This window comes from Bubalus bubalis, chromosome 6, assembly GCF_019923935.1.
Source record: "Bubalus bubalis isolate 160015118507 breed Murrah chromosome 6, NDDB_SH_1, whole genome shotgun sequence".
NCBI lineage: Eukaryota > Metazoa > Chordata > Mammalia > Artiodactyla > Bovidae > Bubalus > Bubalus bubalis.
The window spans coordinates 23761579-23777611 of NC_059162.1; the positions used below are offsets into that span (position 1 = coordinate 23761579).

Below are 16033 nucleotides of genomic sequence, written 5' to 3' on the forward strand. Positions count from 1 at the left end.
GAGTCTAAAATAGCACAGTGTGTGTGTGTTAGTCGCTCAGCCCTGTCTGACTTTGCAACCCCATGGACTGCAGCCCACCAGGCTCCTCCATCCATGGAATTCTCCAGGCAAGAATACTGGAGTGGGTTGCCATTTCCTTCTCCAAAATAGCACAGGCACTTGCTCAAATCCTTGAGGTTTGTTCCTATAAAAATGTCTCTTAAAAACTTGAGACACAGGGAAAGGGTCCTCTTCAGAGCACCCCCGCACAGACATGTAGTCCACCCATCTAGATCTCTCTTTATGGGTCTCCCTTTATGTCTCCTACTCACCTGCAGCCAAAGCCCAGCCCCACGGCTGCCCGCGGATGCCCTCCGGTGGCTCTTCCAGGTAATGACAACACAACACTGCCCAGAGAGTAGAGGGTAGGCTCTTTATTGGGAGGTGATTGCTGTACCACAGGAAGATAGGAGTCAGAGGAGACACAAGCAGTGTCAGCCCCAGAAATGTGGATCTCCTCTCCCAATGGATATGTTTCTTTAGAAAATCCCACGAGGCTGGGACGGGAGAGCCCAAGGTTAGAAGCAGAACTGGAAAGCCTCGGTCACGTGCGGCTTCCAGGGCTCCAGGCTGGGGAGCAGGGAGGAGATACTCATGACGTGCCAGGTCTCCCCATCTGACACCACGGAGCTCTGGTAGGACAGCAGCTGCACTCCTGCCTCTGCAAGGAGGCCTGGAAGTAGAAGAAACCCCTGGTTAGCACCAGGCACAGGGGAAGGAGAAGCAGGAGGCTGGGAGTGGGCTCACAAGTCTTGATTTCTGACACCAGTATTGCAACAGGGGTGATGGTCTCAGAACTGAAGAGCTGAGACAGAGGGAACAAAGGGCTCTGGTCAGCTCCCTCACTATTCCAGTAGCTTCAGGAACACCCTGACCATCAGGCAAGGCAGGGGAGGGAAGATTAGCCACAAAGAGCCAAAGCCACCAGCTGGACTTGCTGGCTGGCAGTTTTATCCGGACCATCCGCAAGGGAGAAAAGCAGGGGAAAGTTCCTCTTGGCATCTGGCAAGGACATTGATATCAGGCCCCCTGAGGCCTGTGGACACTCATTCTCTGTCATACTTGGAAGTGCCCCAGGACCCTGAGCAGGTGGTGCCAGGGGCCTGAGGCAAGTCCAAGATGCCCACGACTGCTGGAGGGGATGCTCAGACAGGCTTTGTTAAATCAGGCTGACCACCACCCAGCCCTGCCATCAGGAAACCTGCAACTCAGTGGCTCTGAACTCCAGGATACACTTCTATAGGCCGTCTCAAACTGAGTCCTTAACCTGGTGAGCACCTGGCTAGTAACAGGGGCTCTGGGGTCCCACCCCTGCCGCATGGCTCTGCAACCTCAGATAAGGCAATTAATCTCGCAATTCCACATCCAGCCCCACATGTTCTGGAAACTGCTGCAGATCCAGTGATGCCTGCAGGCATGAAGAGGGGCTGAAGGAGGCAGAAATCCACAGACTGCAATCCCAGGACAGAGCCCTCCCCACACACACACAGCCGTCCCTGCCTCCAGGGCACTGGCCAGCCCCACTGGCCCTCCTCACCAATCATGGTCGGCAGCATCACAGGGTTGGAGGCCTGAGCCCGGAACATGAGCAGTGGCTGGCCGGGGTGGAGAGGCACTTCTGGTCTGAAGAAAGCTCCGTTGAGCGCCTGCAGCACAGGCTTGGTGCCCTGGACCAAGCCCACGGCCTGGTAGGGGGCACCTGCCAGGGCCACGGTCAGCAGGCATTCCCCGAAGTCCTGCTCCCCTGGTGTGGCAGGGTTGTGGGAGGTGGTCACCTGCAGAGAGGAGGCAAAGAGGCACAGTGACGCCCACTCCCTCCCTTGGCCTAAATGCCAATCTGTAGGGCATCAGCCTGGCTGCCACACTTAGCAATTCAGGGTCAGGGGAGAGGGCAGATGGGCAAGCCTGGCGCCCCTGAGTATGAGCTTCCTCCCTGAAGAAGGGCGAAGAGATCTACCGGATACAGGTAAAGGCTTGGAGGGGAGAGTGGGAGGAGAAGGCAGAGGGAGGGAGGCAGACTTCTCTCTGTCCCCAGGATCATCCCTGAAGAAGGGCTGGACAAGCAGCCCAGCCACCAGAGGCAGTCCAGCCTGATCCCTCCGGTGCTGACTTCCTGCTCCCTACACAGAAGCAGTGGCCAACCCAGGATGTCAGAGAGCAGGCGAAGGAGAGGAAGGGGGCCACAGGAGCTCACTGCCCACTGCCTCCGCCAGCTCGCACTGGCTGAGAAACACAGACTTTGATCTTAAGATGGAACCAGAAGGGAAGACACCACAGGGAAGCCCATGAGGGGCTGCAGAGGATAAGAGGAGGTGTGGCGAGCTCCCGGAGTTTGCAGACTAGCCCAGACCCTGGGTGGGGTGGTAAAGGAGTGCTGGATGGAGAGTTAGAGGCTGATGCGGGGCCACCTCCCAGCTCCCAGCTGGGCTCTGAGATCGCCTTCTTGGCTGTGAAGTGGGGGTCCTGCTGGCCCTCTCGCTCACAGAGCAGTTATGCACACAGCACTTTCACAGTGTCAGTTCTCATGCTGATGCTCGGGGGCCGGCGGAGGGGAGGTCATGGCTGTCTCCCACAGGGAGGCACTGTCACCGACAGGACTCACGCCCTGGGGAGTCCCCATCAGTGAGCAGAGCTGCGAGGAGCTCTGAACACAAGGGAGAAAGGCAGTGCTGAGGGGTGGAGGGGAGGGGAAGGAGGGGAGGGGAGGGGAAGGAGGGGAGGGGCGGGGAGGGTGCGCACATCGAGGCCAGCCTCTTTCACCAGCAGCATGGCGTTCACCAGGTTCACATTTGCCTGCTGGGACGCGTCCTTCAGGAGGCCGATGATGACTGCGGGGGCCAGGCAGCTCCCGGAGTTCTTCAGGGATGATCCTGGGGACGGAGAGAAGTTGCCGTCAGGGCGCTGTGTGTTGAGCAACACGGGAGCGGGCAGTGCACCCCAGCCCTGAGCCCTGGGTCACACGGCTCCTCACCGCCCTGGGGGGGCCCAAGCCCAGGCTGCTGGGCAGTTCTGGGGGATGGAGAGGCAGCCAGGGGTGGGGGACATACTGGGGGTCCACACCAGGGAGGCTCTACACCACTGTAAGAAACTTCTCTCCAGAACCCAGCCCAACTCCACTGTCCCCAGCCGGCCACCTGGGTCTGCCTGTACCCTCACCCCTACTTGGCACTTCACCCTTGCTGGTCTCAGGAAGTGGAAGCAGAAAGGGGCAACCGAAGCACCTGAGCCAACCTCCCTGGCTCTGCCCCTTCCAGGTATTGGCAACGCTAGCGGTCTACCCCACCACCACCCCACCACTCCAGCCTTTCTGCAAGTGAGCAGATGTCCAACAGTCAGTGGGGAGGACAGGCCTCTGCAGAGCACAGGGGACCCACTCCCCAGCTGAGCCCCTGAGGACGTCAGCCTGCTGGAGAGCCCACCTTAGAATGTTCCAGAGCACAAAATACCCCCAGCACCTGCCTCGTCTGAAACACCCGCCTCAGCTTTCACTTCACGGGTGAAGAACCCATGGCTCAGAGAAGGGGAAGTCCCAGGGCAGGTAAGCAACCGGGTCAAAACCAGAATAGAGGTTCTGTCGCTTCCCCCGGACTCCCTCCATCCATCCTACTGCCTCCCACAGGAAACTCCGAACCTTGTGGAGGTCCTTCTCGCATCCCAAACGTGCACATTTTAAAAATACGGCATAACAGGACTTAGGAAAATTAAGCAGACTTCCCAATGACTGTGTGCCCCTCCCTTTCTGTCCTCACTTGGTAGCAAGCGAGCCATACTCAAATGGAATGTGAGACGCGGGGTCACAAGAACGGGGGTGTCTCCGAGCCCCTCTCTGGTCTGTGGCCTGCAGCAGACACATCCGCTGGGATTGCAGGAGTCCACAGCCCTCTTTGCCCTCCCTCTGCAGAGTCCCCAACTCACCCTGTGTCACCACCTGGATGGTCCCTTTGGGAGACCCAGCCCAGGCCTGCATCAGCGCCCCAAGAGCTTTAGCCAGACTGACCCAAGGCTTGGTGTGTGGACAGAAGATGCTGGCAAGGGCCTGGGCATTTACCTGCAGAGAAAGGGGAGCAGGACTGAGGTCATGAAGGGGAGGGACAGGGCACCCCTGCCCGAATCGGCTCCCAGACAAGGTCTTAAGGCCAAGCCTCAGCTCCACATGGATAGCAGGCAGCAGGGGGCCAGCCTGGTTTTTGGGTGTCTTGGGGTGATAACCTTCATCAGCCACCCACAAGATGACAAGCTTGTTCCTGTCGCTGAGGAGCGCTATACAGCCAGAAAACGGCACAGCTCCCTGGCTCCCCCTATTGGCTCCCCTAAGCACAAAAGGCTCCCCCACTTCAAACTGCCAAGAGGGGAGCAGGGAAGAGAGGGAAGGGACATCTCCTTCTTCTCTGAATGTGCCTCCACCCCTCCCCAACTCCACTAGAGATTTGATTTTCCTGTGCAAAGGAAGGAAGATGGGTCTTTGATGTAAAGCATGTGGAGAGTCACAGATCACTTAGACCTAGAGTAGTGGGTCTTTCTGGAATGGCTTTCCTATCTGCCTTCATTTTTATTTTCTTTTATTTTTTTTTAAAGTATATACTTGTTTTTGTGTGTGTGTGTGTGTTTTTAATTTTTTTTTATTTTTAAACTTTACAATATTGTATTAGTTTTGCCAAATATTGAAATGAATCCGCCACAGGTATACCTGTGTTCCCCATCCTGAACCCTCCTCCCTCCTCCCTCCCCATACCCTCCCTCTGGGTCGTCCCAGTGCACCAGCCCAAAGCATCCCGTATCGTGCATCGAACCTGGACTGGCGACTTGTTTCATACATGATATTATACATGTTTCAATGCCATTCTCCCAAATCTCCCCACCCTCTCCCTCTCTCACAGAGTCCATAAGACTGTTCTATACATCAGTGTCTCTTTTGCTGTCTCGTACATAGGGTTATTGTTGCCATCTTTCTAAATTCCATATATATGTGTTAGTATACTGTATTGGTGTTTTTCTTTCTGGCTTACTTCACTCTGTATAATAGGCTCCAGTTTCATCCACCTCATTAGAACGGATTCAAATGTATTCTTTTTAATGGCTGAGTAATACTCCATTGTGTATATGTACCACAGCTTTCTTATCCATTCATCTGTTGATGGACATCTAGGTTGCTTCCATGTCCTGGCTATTATAAACAGTGTTGCGATGAACATTGGGGTACACGTGTCTCTTTCCCTTCTGGTTTCCTCAGTGTGTACGCCAGCAGTGGGATTGCTGGATCATAAGGCAGTTCTATTCCCAGTTTTTTAAGGAATCTCCACACTGTTCTCCATAGTGGCTGTACTAGTTTGCATTCCCACCAAGAGTGTAAGAGGGTTCCCTTTTCTCCACACCCTCTCCAGCATTTATTGCTTGTAGACTTTTGGATCGCAGCCATTCTGACTGGAGTGAAATGGTACCTCATAGTGGTTTTGATTTGCATTTCTCTGATAATGAGTGATGTTGATGGAACTGGAGGAATCAACCTACCTGACTTCAGGCTCTATTACAAAGCCACAGTTATCAAGACAGTATGGTAGTGGCACAAAGACAGAAATATAGATCAATGGAACAAAATAGAAAGCCCAGAGATAAATCCACGCACATATGGACACCTTATCTTTGACAAAGGAGGCAAGAATATACAATGGATTAAAGACAATCTCTTCAACAAGTGGTGCTGGGAAAACTGGTCAACCACTTGTAAAAGAATGAAACTAGAACACTTTCTAACACCATACACAAAAATAAACTCAAAATGGATTAAAGATCTAAACGTAAGACCAGAAACTATAAAACTCCTAGAGGAGAACATAGGCAAAACACTCTCCGACATACATCACAGCAGGATCCTCTATGACCCACCTCCCAGAATATGGAAATAAAAGCAAAAATAAACAAATGGGACCTAATTAAACTTAAAAGCTTCTGCACAACAAAGGAAACTATTAGCAAGGTGAAAAGGCAGCCTTCAGAATGGGAGAAACTAATAGCAAATGAAGCAACTGACAAACAACTAATCTCAAAAATATACAAGCAACTCCTACAGCTCAATTCCAGAAAAATAAATGACCCAATCAAAAAATGGGCCAAAGAACTAAATCGACATTTCTCCAAAGAAGACATACAGATGGCTAACAAACACATGAAAAGATGCTCAACACTTTTATTTTATATCTTGATTTTAAGTGTGTTTTTACACTGTCACAAAACACTCTGTCTAAATACCACAATTTGTAAGGCGGGATTTATACACTTTTTTTTTTTTTTTTTTTTGCCATATCACACAGCGTGTGGGATCCCAGTTCCCCAACCAGGGACTGAACCCGGGCCACAGTAGTGAAAGCACTGAGTCCTAACTACGGGACCACCAGGGAACTCCCTGAATTCATACACTTTTGATGATCCTATCACTCTTCAAATGCAGACGCCTGTGAAGTCCACACAGGCCTGCTGGGCAGTTGCAAAGAGGCAGAAGCCACATTATCCTCCAATGCTGTGAAGTCTGGGGTCTGGCCAGCTGGACCCCCCCGCTGACAACAAAGCAGCATGTTCAGGGTCAAAATGTCTATTTCATCTTGTGGCTCAAGATGTCTCTGAGTTAAGTATCTGGCCACTTACACTGAGACAACCTGTAAAGAGAATCATCTAAGAAGGATTTAATTAGAATCCTGGGGTTGGATGCAAATCAATCAAGCAGATGTAATGAAAGGAAAACGTAGATCTTTCTATTCCTGTTTCCACAGAGAAAACTGGCAGAGAATTAAAGAAGATGGAGCCCTAATGATGGAAACAGCTGAGGAGGCAGGACTCCCCAGCAGACCCTGCTGTGTGATGAGGTCCCGGGTGTGATTGTGCCCCACGGCCGGCTCCCCTTTGATCCTCTCTGAAGTGCACAGAAAGAGAGGGCAGTGAGTCCCAGAACTGCGAGGGGAGAACTGAAGGGCCAGGTGACGGCTTGGGGGGAGAAATGCAGAGGGCAGGGGGAAAGCGCTCACCGGAGAAGCCCCACAGGCATGCGCCACACCTGGTTCCTTCCCCACGCAGGCCAGGGTGCTGCTCGCCCAGAGGTCTGCCGAGTCAAAAGGGGCATCTATCTTCTCTAGAAGGTGAGCAGGAGGCTCCAGGAAGAGCCAAGGCATTAGGGTGCCAACGTGATCCTCAAGCTAGTCTGTGCCTCAGGTCACAGCAGAAAGGAACTGGAGAGGACCCAGTAAAGAAGGAGGGACAATGGGGCTTCCTGGGTGACAAGGAGGTCTTTCTTACAAATGCCTGTGGTACCCGAGCCACTGCAGGGTAAAACAGGCATTTGTTCCTAATTTGAGACTAAGTTTAATGATCTGACTGAGATCTGACCACGTAAGTAAGAAGGGGACATTTCATGGGTCCCTTACTTTCTCAGCGTGTAGCGGTCACGGTGGCCTGGAGAGTTGGGCTCCCAAACAAGGGCTGAACAAAGCAGTCTGTGTCTCTCCCGCCATAACTCTGTCCTCAGAAGCGAAAAGCCCTATGCTGAAGGTCAGCCAGGAAGGTCAGGGACCACCCTCCAGCCCTGCCCCCCCATTCATTATTGGTTAAGTATTTGGGGTAGAGCCACATGAGCTGCAGAAAAGCTTACATCCTGCTTTGGGTTTTTTTTTTTTTTTTTTTATCCTCTGAAAACTTAAAGAGTATAATTAAGGACTAAAATATAAACTCATGAAATCTTAATAACAAGAATGTGGCTCATGGCAAAAGGATTGGGATGGAGTGAGACAGGCCAAGCAGATACTCGTGAAGGGGTAGGTGGCAAGCCCCTTGAAGAAGAGTCATGCGTTCCTAATTCACCCCTGCCGTGCCAAGTCGCTTCAGTCATGTCCGACTCTTTTGCGACCCTATGGACTGCAGCCCACCAGGCTCCTCTGTCCATGGGATTCTTCAGGAAAGAATACTGGACTGGGTTGCTGTGCCCTCCTCCAGGGGATCTTCCCAACCCAGGAATTGACCCCACATCTCCTGCATGAGCAGGCAGGGTCTTTACTACTAGCGCCACCTGGCAAGCCCCCCTTATTCACCCCTGTGTCCCCAAAGGGCTATGATAGCATCTGGCACCCACCAGAGTTTAGGGACCATCTGAAGACTGAATGAATGAGACAGGACTTGAAGTATAAGTCAGGTTCAGCTTGGAGAAGAAACAAAGGACCAGGAAGGGCCCATTGAGAGCACAGTCAAGACGTCACGATTTGGGGAAATTAAGGGGCCAGTGAGCGTGGAGAGTTCCTTAGCAGGGGTGATGAAGGCTGTGGGGGCAGGGTGGCCTCTGCTCAGGATTCTAAGTGGAGGTTATGAAAGGCTTTCTCTTCGGTCCGTCCCCCCCACTCACCCAACCTTGGGCACCCCGCCATCACACCAGCCTCACTCCTTCACTCCCAAGGCCTGCAGAGAACAAAGGAGCCTTTCTCCAGAGGCATGGCGCAGGGGAAAAAAAAAAACAGTGTCTCAGCAGCAAGCCTGCAACAGAACAAGCTAAGCTGGCTCCAGGGTGCCGGGCCTCAGCTCTCGAGGCTAAACTGCAGGGCAGCTCCTGCCGCCCCACCCAGAGCACTGCCGGCCGTTGTCAAGTGCAGTCCCTTATCTTAGGCTCCCAGGGCTGAATCTGGTCACTACTCAGCCCCGCTGTCCCCATTCCCAGCTAAAACATGCCCTCCTCTGACTTCTCCTTCCGGGCCCAGCCCCACAAGGCATACTTACGACCCCCGCCAGGGACTTCCCCTTCACCATGTCCACAAACTGGAGGGCGATCTCCTCCCCGCAGCGACTCTGGGCCTCCTTGGTGCTGGCACCCAGGTGGGGGCAGCTGATGACATTCTCATGGTCCACCAACGCCCGGTCCCGGGGTGGTTCCTGACCAGAAAGAGACATCTCTGGGTGCGGTGCTATGGACTGCCTCAGAAACTGGAGGGGGAGAGGGCAGGAGCAATGCCAACTCCTACTTCTGTTTTGCCCGGTGGTCAGTGGACTCAGTAATAATCAGCTTCCTCATGAATGTTCCATCACAGCAGAACAGACAGAGTCGTAGACTGGATTCCAATCTCAGCTCCATCACTTACTACTCATGTGCTTTGGGCACATCTCCATCTCTCTGAGCCTCAGTTTCCCTATCTGTAAGATGGCTTAATACTACCTACCTCCTGACACAGAGGTGTTATTTTTGGCAACATAATTTCTCCCACTAGAGACAGTAAGCCAAGGCCTTTGTTCAGCTGGGCTTCCAGCCCAAGGCCCTTTGTTCCCACCTCCCCTCCGCCCGCTACGCCGAGCAGGCACTTACCTCCGTGAACACGTCCAGCGCAGCGCCAGCACACTGACCCGACTGCAGGGCCCGGAGCAGGGCGCCTTCGTCCACGATCCCTCCTCGAGCACAGTTCACCACGCACACCCCCTTCTTGCACTGGGCAAAGGTGCTGTCGTTCAGCAGGCCTGGGAGGGAAGGAGACGCCATCTTGCAGCGGTGGTGTCGGGAACCACTTGCTCTGGCTCCGGAGGCCCCACCTTCCCCACCACGGGCTCTTCCCCACACGCCTCCTTCCTGGGGGACTACAACCTCTCTGGTCTCACTGCTCCCTTCTCAGATGCTCTGGGCCAGGAGTCCTAGTGACAAATTTGGACCAGACTCGAGTTGAGAAACATCTCAAATGTCCCTGAGATGTTAGTATCCACAGGGTCCAAGGAAGTATCCACAGGGTCACTGATCCTACACGTTGACCCAGTTCACCCAGACCCTGTGCATTTCCAGCCAGCTCACCCCTCCTCGGTCTGATGCCGGGCCGTGTAACAAAGCATCACCGTGCTCCATGCTCACAGGATGTGGATGCCACTTTCCCACCATAGCTGGTCCCCAGCGTGGGCAGAAGGCCCAGACTGAGGGCCCACCCTTACCTGGTCGGTGGCTTCTGTGGTCAACCCACACACCTACCTGTCGTGGAGGGCAGGAGAGGTGTGTGCACAGTGATAAAGTCACAGAGAGGCCAGATCTGCTCCAGGGGCAGCTGCTGCACACCGAAGGAGGCCGAGACCTCTGGCGAGATGATGGGGTCGTAGCCTATGGTCTGGGGACGTGTGAGAGGCAGAGGGTAAGTGTCACTATTGGTTGTCAGTACTGGTATTATTAATCATGGCTACCGTTTATGGAGCACTGACTCGAAACTGAGCGCTACTGTTAAGCCTTCCCTCCCTGGTGGCTCAGACGGTAAAGAATCTGCCTGCAATGCCAGAGACTGGAGTTCAATCCCTGGGGTGGGAAGATCCTCTGGAGAAGGGACTGGCAACCCACTCCAGTATTCTTGCCTGGAGAAGTCCATGGACAGAGGAGCCTGGCGGAGTCCATGGGACTGCAAAGAGTCAGACACAACTGAACAACTACCACAATACCCATTTATCTCTCACGGGAATTCAAGGGGGTTGGTACTATTATTCTTCCTACTTGATCTGAAGGAAGTGGGGCATCCATGCTGGAGCAGGCAGGGTCAGAATTCAAAGGGAGGTTCGCCCACCTCCAAGCTCTGGACCACGAACCAGCAGGAGCAGCTGGTATGTGGCTGAACCAGTAAAGCTCAGACACCCTTTGAAAGCGGGGAGCCCCTGTGAGAAAGGATGATCCTGTGGGGAGCAGTGATGCAGTCAGAGGGCACGAGGGAAAGGAGGGGAGAAGCTGGCTGCAGCTGGAGGCCCCAGGGGCCAGAAGATGGGCAGGCACGCCGCCCACTTCAACGGAGCGAGGAAGAGGTAAGGGAGAAGGATGGTGGTGGTGCCCAGCAGGACTATCAACAAGACAGACTCACCACCGGGGAAGGGGGTGAAACACCAGGGCTGACACCAGGTGGGTAGAGTACGGTCCTGTCTCTCCAAGGTTCTTTTCACAAGGCTTAAAGTGTATCTCGTCTTGGAAGGCGTAACTGGGCGACTAATCAGGCAGAGGTATAAACGACTAAAGGCAGATCCTTTCAACAAGGCAGGCTTGACTGGGGAGGGGAAGGACATCAAGAGGAGGAAAGTGAGACTTAGAGGCACCATGGGTTGAGAGGATCCAGAAAGAACCGTGGTCTGAGCTGGTGGGGAGAGGACAGCCCCCAAAGCAGAGGTACCTCCCTGAGGCTGAAGAGACGGAGGGAAGGTTGGCTCCTGGGAGATGAGGGCAGACAGGAAACTCGGGGTGTAAACTTCATCGACCCCATGAAATCAGCCAAAGGTCACCACATATTGATGGGAAGAGGGAACGCTAGAGAAGACAACGCTCACGAGAAGGAAGAAAAGGCACAGACTCATGGCTGATGATGGCAAACACCCTTTGCATTAACTAGGTGCCTCACGGGGCTTCCCTGGTGGCTCACTGGTAAAGAATCCACCTGCCAATGAAGGAGACAAGGGTTTGATCCCTGAATCGGGAAGATCCCCTGGAGAAGACAATGGCAATCCACTCCAGTATGCCTGCCTGGGAAATCCCATGGACAGAGGAACCTGGTGAACACAATTTAGCAACTAAACAACAAATGACAACTTGCATCTCATACTTGATGAGTTAGACACTATTACTTCCCTGTTCTACATACGAAGAAACTAAGACAGAGGTTAAATGATTTGCATGCTCAGTTGCTAAGTTGTGTCTGACTCTTTGTGGTCCCGTAGACTGCGGCCCACTAGGCTCCTCTGTCCATGGCATTCTCCAGGCAAGAATACTGGAGTGAGTTGCCATTTTCTTCTCCAGGGGAATCTTCCCAATCCAGGGATTGAACCTGCATCTCCTGCACTGGCAGGTAGATTCTTTACCACTGAGCCACTTGGGAAGCCCATTAAATGATTTAACCAAGGTCATAAAGGTAGCAAGTGGCAGAATTAGGACACAAGTATTCTGGATCCAGGGTCCATGCTCCTAATTCCTATCTGCTAATCAGGGGTGGAGTGGGGAGGCCCACAGCCCCCACCTGAGAAAACAGGGATAGAATGAGATGGAAATATCTCTTCTTACATCAGAAAGAATCCTGGCTACCAGCCACATACCTCTCAGCAGGGGCGATGCTTTGAAGGTTCCCACAAGCAGCTGGGAAGGATGTGCAACTAGGTAAGAAGCATTTTTCTCTAGAAACAGCAAAGACCTAACCACTTCCTGCCTGGTCTACCCAAGAGGCCTGCCCCGGGCTCTCTCCTTGGGCCTGGCCCATGTCAGCCACAGTGACCTGACGGGGAAGAGGTGTAGAAGTCATAAGAATCTCAAAGGTACTGAAATGCTCAAGAAGGCAGGACAGTTGGCTGAGCTGTGCAGGTCTGCAGGACCCAAGATAAGGACTCTGAACCAGGAGATGGGCCTGAGTCTGGCCTCAAGTGTGGTCAACTGTGTGTCCAGGTGCAAGTCAGAGCCTCCAGACCTGGATCCTCAACTTTAAGAAAAGGAACAGGTGGAAAATTTCAAAGTGACCCCTCCTCTGGCTTTCAACAATTCAATGTTCCATGAAAAGAAAGCTCCCTGAGAAAACATTCAGAGTTGGCCCAGGATTAAACCAAACACAAACAGAAAGAACACAAAGCCTAACATTTCAACAGTGGTTACCTCTAGGTGGTAGAATTAACTTTTTTTCTCCTTTATGCTTTCCTAAACTCTTTCAAGTTTCCCCCACTGACCATGAATTTCTTTTGAAGCTAGGGAAATATAAAAGTTATTTTAGAAAATCATGGCACAGAAGATTACTAGATCAAGTCAGCCTTCCTAGAGAAAAAACAGAAAACAGTTATGAATGAGGTGTGGCTTTTGGAACCACATTTTTCATTCATCGTCAGCTCTGTGGCACCAAACAAGCCAAGTGGGTCCCACTCCAACCCTCGTGGAGGTATAGGGGAAAGAGGCTGCCCCCCTCCCCACGCCCTTACAGGATGGTAAGCCCATGGCCATTCCACAGAGGTAAACTCTTTCTTTCTCGTGGGGAGAATGAAATATCCAGAGGAGGGGAGAGGACCCTGCCCTGGTTCTCACAAGTCTTCTTTGTCCACTGGCTCTGAGGCTGGCTGGAACAATGTCCCATTCATCTCTAATCCAGATATACTTTTTTTTTTTTTTCTCCATGCGGAACATGGGGAGGATGGGGACACCAACAGAAGTCACATGGCCAAACCTAAGGGAGCAAGGTCACACAACCCTATTGCCTCTGGGCTCTCAGGAGCCAAGAATCAGCACAGGGCTGTCGAGGAAGGCTCCTGCAGGCTGAGTCTATCCCAGTGTCCCTGCTGCAGGTGCCTGGGGCTAAAGGGTGGGGGTGGTGGTGCAGGGGAGATAAGCATCTGCCAGGCTGTCAGCAGGCCCTGACTCAGCTTTCTTTCAGAGAGAGACAGCATCTCCTTCATCTGCAGACAACTGCAGGGGAAGAATTTTACCCTGTTCTCATTTTTCACTCAAGATACCCAGGGCAGAGACAGGGGCTGAACTCAACTAAGGGCCAGGAGACATGTTCCAGGAGGTAAAAAGGGTGACATGAGGCCCAGGAGACCAACCCCGAGTCGGGTTCCGATGTGTTCAAGAAAGGTCAGATGTCAAATGGATGGATGTCAGGCACTTCTGGGTTCATACCATCTATTCCTAGAGAGGAGTCTTAGGGATTTGCATAAAGGGATTCCCCACCCCAACTCCAGCCCCAGGACAGAGTCCTGATGTTGGGGCAACAGAGGAACCCTAGCTTTTCAAGTGGTATTCCCAGGTGACCTCCTAGCTGCTGTCATAGAAGGCAGCCTAGGGAGACCAGTCATACTGCTCCTGGTCCTTCTGGCTGCCTGTGGATGGAGGAGATCAGGGAGGCTTTCAAGGTATAAAAGGGCTCCAACAGAGGAGCCTAATGCTCACGTGCCTCTCTCTATCCCAGAGCCAATCTTTGAGTTTAGCATTGGCACTCTCCCTCCCCAACCACACAATGAAATCTTAAACACAAACTCAATATAAAACCATATCAGGACCTCCCTGGTGGTCCAGAGGTTAAGAATCCGCCTGCCAATGCTGGGGACACAGGTTCAATCCCTGGTCCAGGAAGATCCCTCATGCCATGGGGCAACTAAGCCCATGAGCTACAACTACTGAGCCCACGGGCTGCAGCTACTGAAGCCTGAGAGCCTAGAGCTCTGTATGAGAAGCCACTAGCATGAGAAGTCTGTGCATGGCAACTAGAGAAAACCCCTGCACAGCAACGAAACCCAGCACAGTCAAAAATAATAATAATAATAATATAAAACCAGATCAATTCAAAACCATAGAGGTGAAGGCCCAGAAGCCCCACCATCTGCTCTCTCCCTGGGCCCACACTCCACGTCCTTGAGTGCACGTGTGCATGCTAAGTTGCTCAGTCGTGTCTGACTCTTTGTGAGCCCATGGACTGTTGGGGGCTGGCATGAGGTACTCCGCCCATGGCAAAGGTCATGAGGAAGGAGGCTCGACATACGCAAAGGCGGGATCGAGCCTCAGGAGTCCCCCTGGAAATCCTCGAGCATCTACCCCCATAACCAGAGCCTGCCTACTTACTACTTTGTGCTCTCACCTACACCTCTGACTTTACGGGGGGCTGTCCCCCACCACCTCTTTCGGAGAAGGAGTTAACTTAAAGCTCCAGTTGATAAAAACCCCTGGGCGTGACAAGAGTGTTTTAACCTACAAACTCCTCTGAAGGTTCTCTAGCCTGCCTGACAGGCTTGTCCGGCCACATGTGATTGCTCACAGCCTCCCAACCATGAGAGGCACAAGATGCTTTAAACCTTCTAAAAACAGGTTCCTTAGAAAAGTTAGAAAATTATTAGTATAAGTATAATGGGCTGATTAGAAATCATATTGGTGAAGGGTTTTTCATTTGTTGAGCCAATGTTTACTGCTAAGTCTCCACATCCCCTGCCCTTATACACATTAATGAATATATAGAAGAAATAAGTATTAACCTTTGATATTAATCACGTTAGACCTTAGGCTAAGTAAATTCTTTCCTTAACTAAAACCCACTACACCCTCACCCTATAGGAATGTAACTTTATTTGGGTGGCGTCTGTTTTAAGAATAATCACCCCTGGAGAAATAAGTGTCCTGGTTGACTGACCGCTGTCACAAGGAGAGGGTCGTAAATTGTCAGCAGGCCCCCTGGCCAGAAGATGATGTAACACCCCTAAGACCTCTGTATACATTTGTATGAAGCACCTGACTTTGATAAAAGTCAGGACTGCTGACCCCACGTGACTTTTGCATAACACCTCAGTGTATAAAAGGAGACCATGGAAAATAAAGAATTGGGATCAGTTCCTCGAAAGACTGGTCTCCCCATGTCTCTCTCTCTCTCTCACTCTGGTTGAGTCTCCATCTGGAGCGCGGAACCCACCATGCTTACTAATTATGCCTGGGCTTCTAAGATCCAACCGGGGAGGCCTCAGTGTCTCCTCTCCTTCGGGAGAACGGAAGGACGCCTGCGGCCTACGTAAGTGGTGCAAGCTTCTTGTCTTGAAGTTTTATTGGTCCCCCGCGTAAACCAAGCTACTCAGCCTCTTTTCTCCACTGAATTTTCCTACTGAGCTATCCTTATTCTATTCCTTAATTAACGTTTAATTAAGCAGTTGTTCCCTGACCCTCGCCTAGCCGTCTCTCCTTCAAATACCCTGGATCAGCTGGGGCTGGACCCCGGCAATGGACTGTAGCCCCCAGGCTCCTCTGTCCATGGGATTCTCCAGGCAAGAATACTGGAGTGGGTTGCCATGCCCTTCTCCAGGGGATCTTCCAAACCCCAGGATCAAACCTGTGTCTCCTGCATTACAGGCGGATTCTTTACCACTAAGCCACCGGGGAAGCCCTTCCATGTCCCTACTATGTGTCTAAACTTGAGGCTCTGGGAAGAATCTGAAAACCACTGCTCTGGGGCAGAAAGAATTGCAGGTACCAGACTGAGATGGGCGCTGCCTGCTGTGTGAATGACTGAGCGCAGGAACATGG

At 52.2% G+C, this 16033-nt stretch overlaps 1 protein-coding gene across 1 annotated transcript in view; it reads right to left on the reverse strand.

Annotated features, from left to right (window-relative positions):
• Positions 1-398: 398 nt before the first annotated feature.
• PHGDH (phosphoglycerate dehydrogenase) overlaps positions 399-16033 on the reverse strand; it is a 34015-nt gene continuing 18380 nt past the window's right edge. The window contains exons 6-12 of the mRNA XM_006049351.4: positions 10013-10145; positions 9368-9516; positions 8788-8940; positions 3955-4087; positions 2779-2909; positions 1577-1814; positions 399-712 (exon numbers count right to left, since the gene is read on the reverse strand). Of these exons, the coding sequence (XP_006049413.1) occupies positions 558-712; positions 1577-1814; positions 2779-2909; positions 3955-4087; positions 8788-8940; positions 9368-9516; positions 10013-10145 (1092 nt within the window). The 3' untranslated portion in view covers positions 399-557. The remainder of the gene's footprint in view (positions 713-1576; positions 1815-2778; positions 2910-3954; positions 4088-8787; positions 8941-9367; positions 9517-10012; positions 10146-16033) is intronic.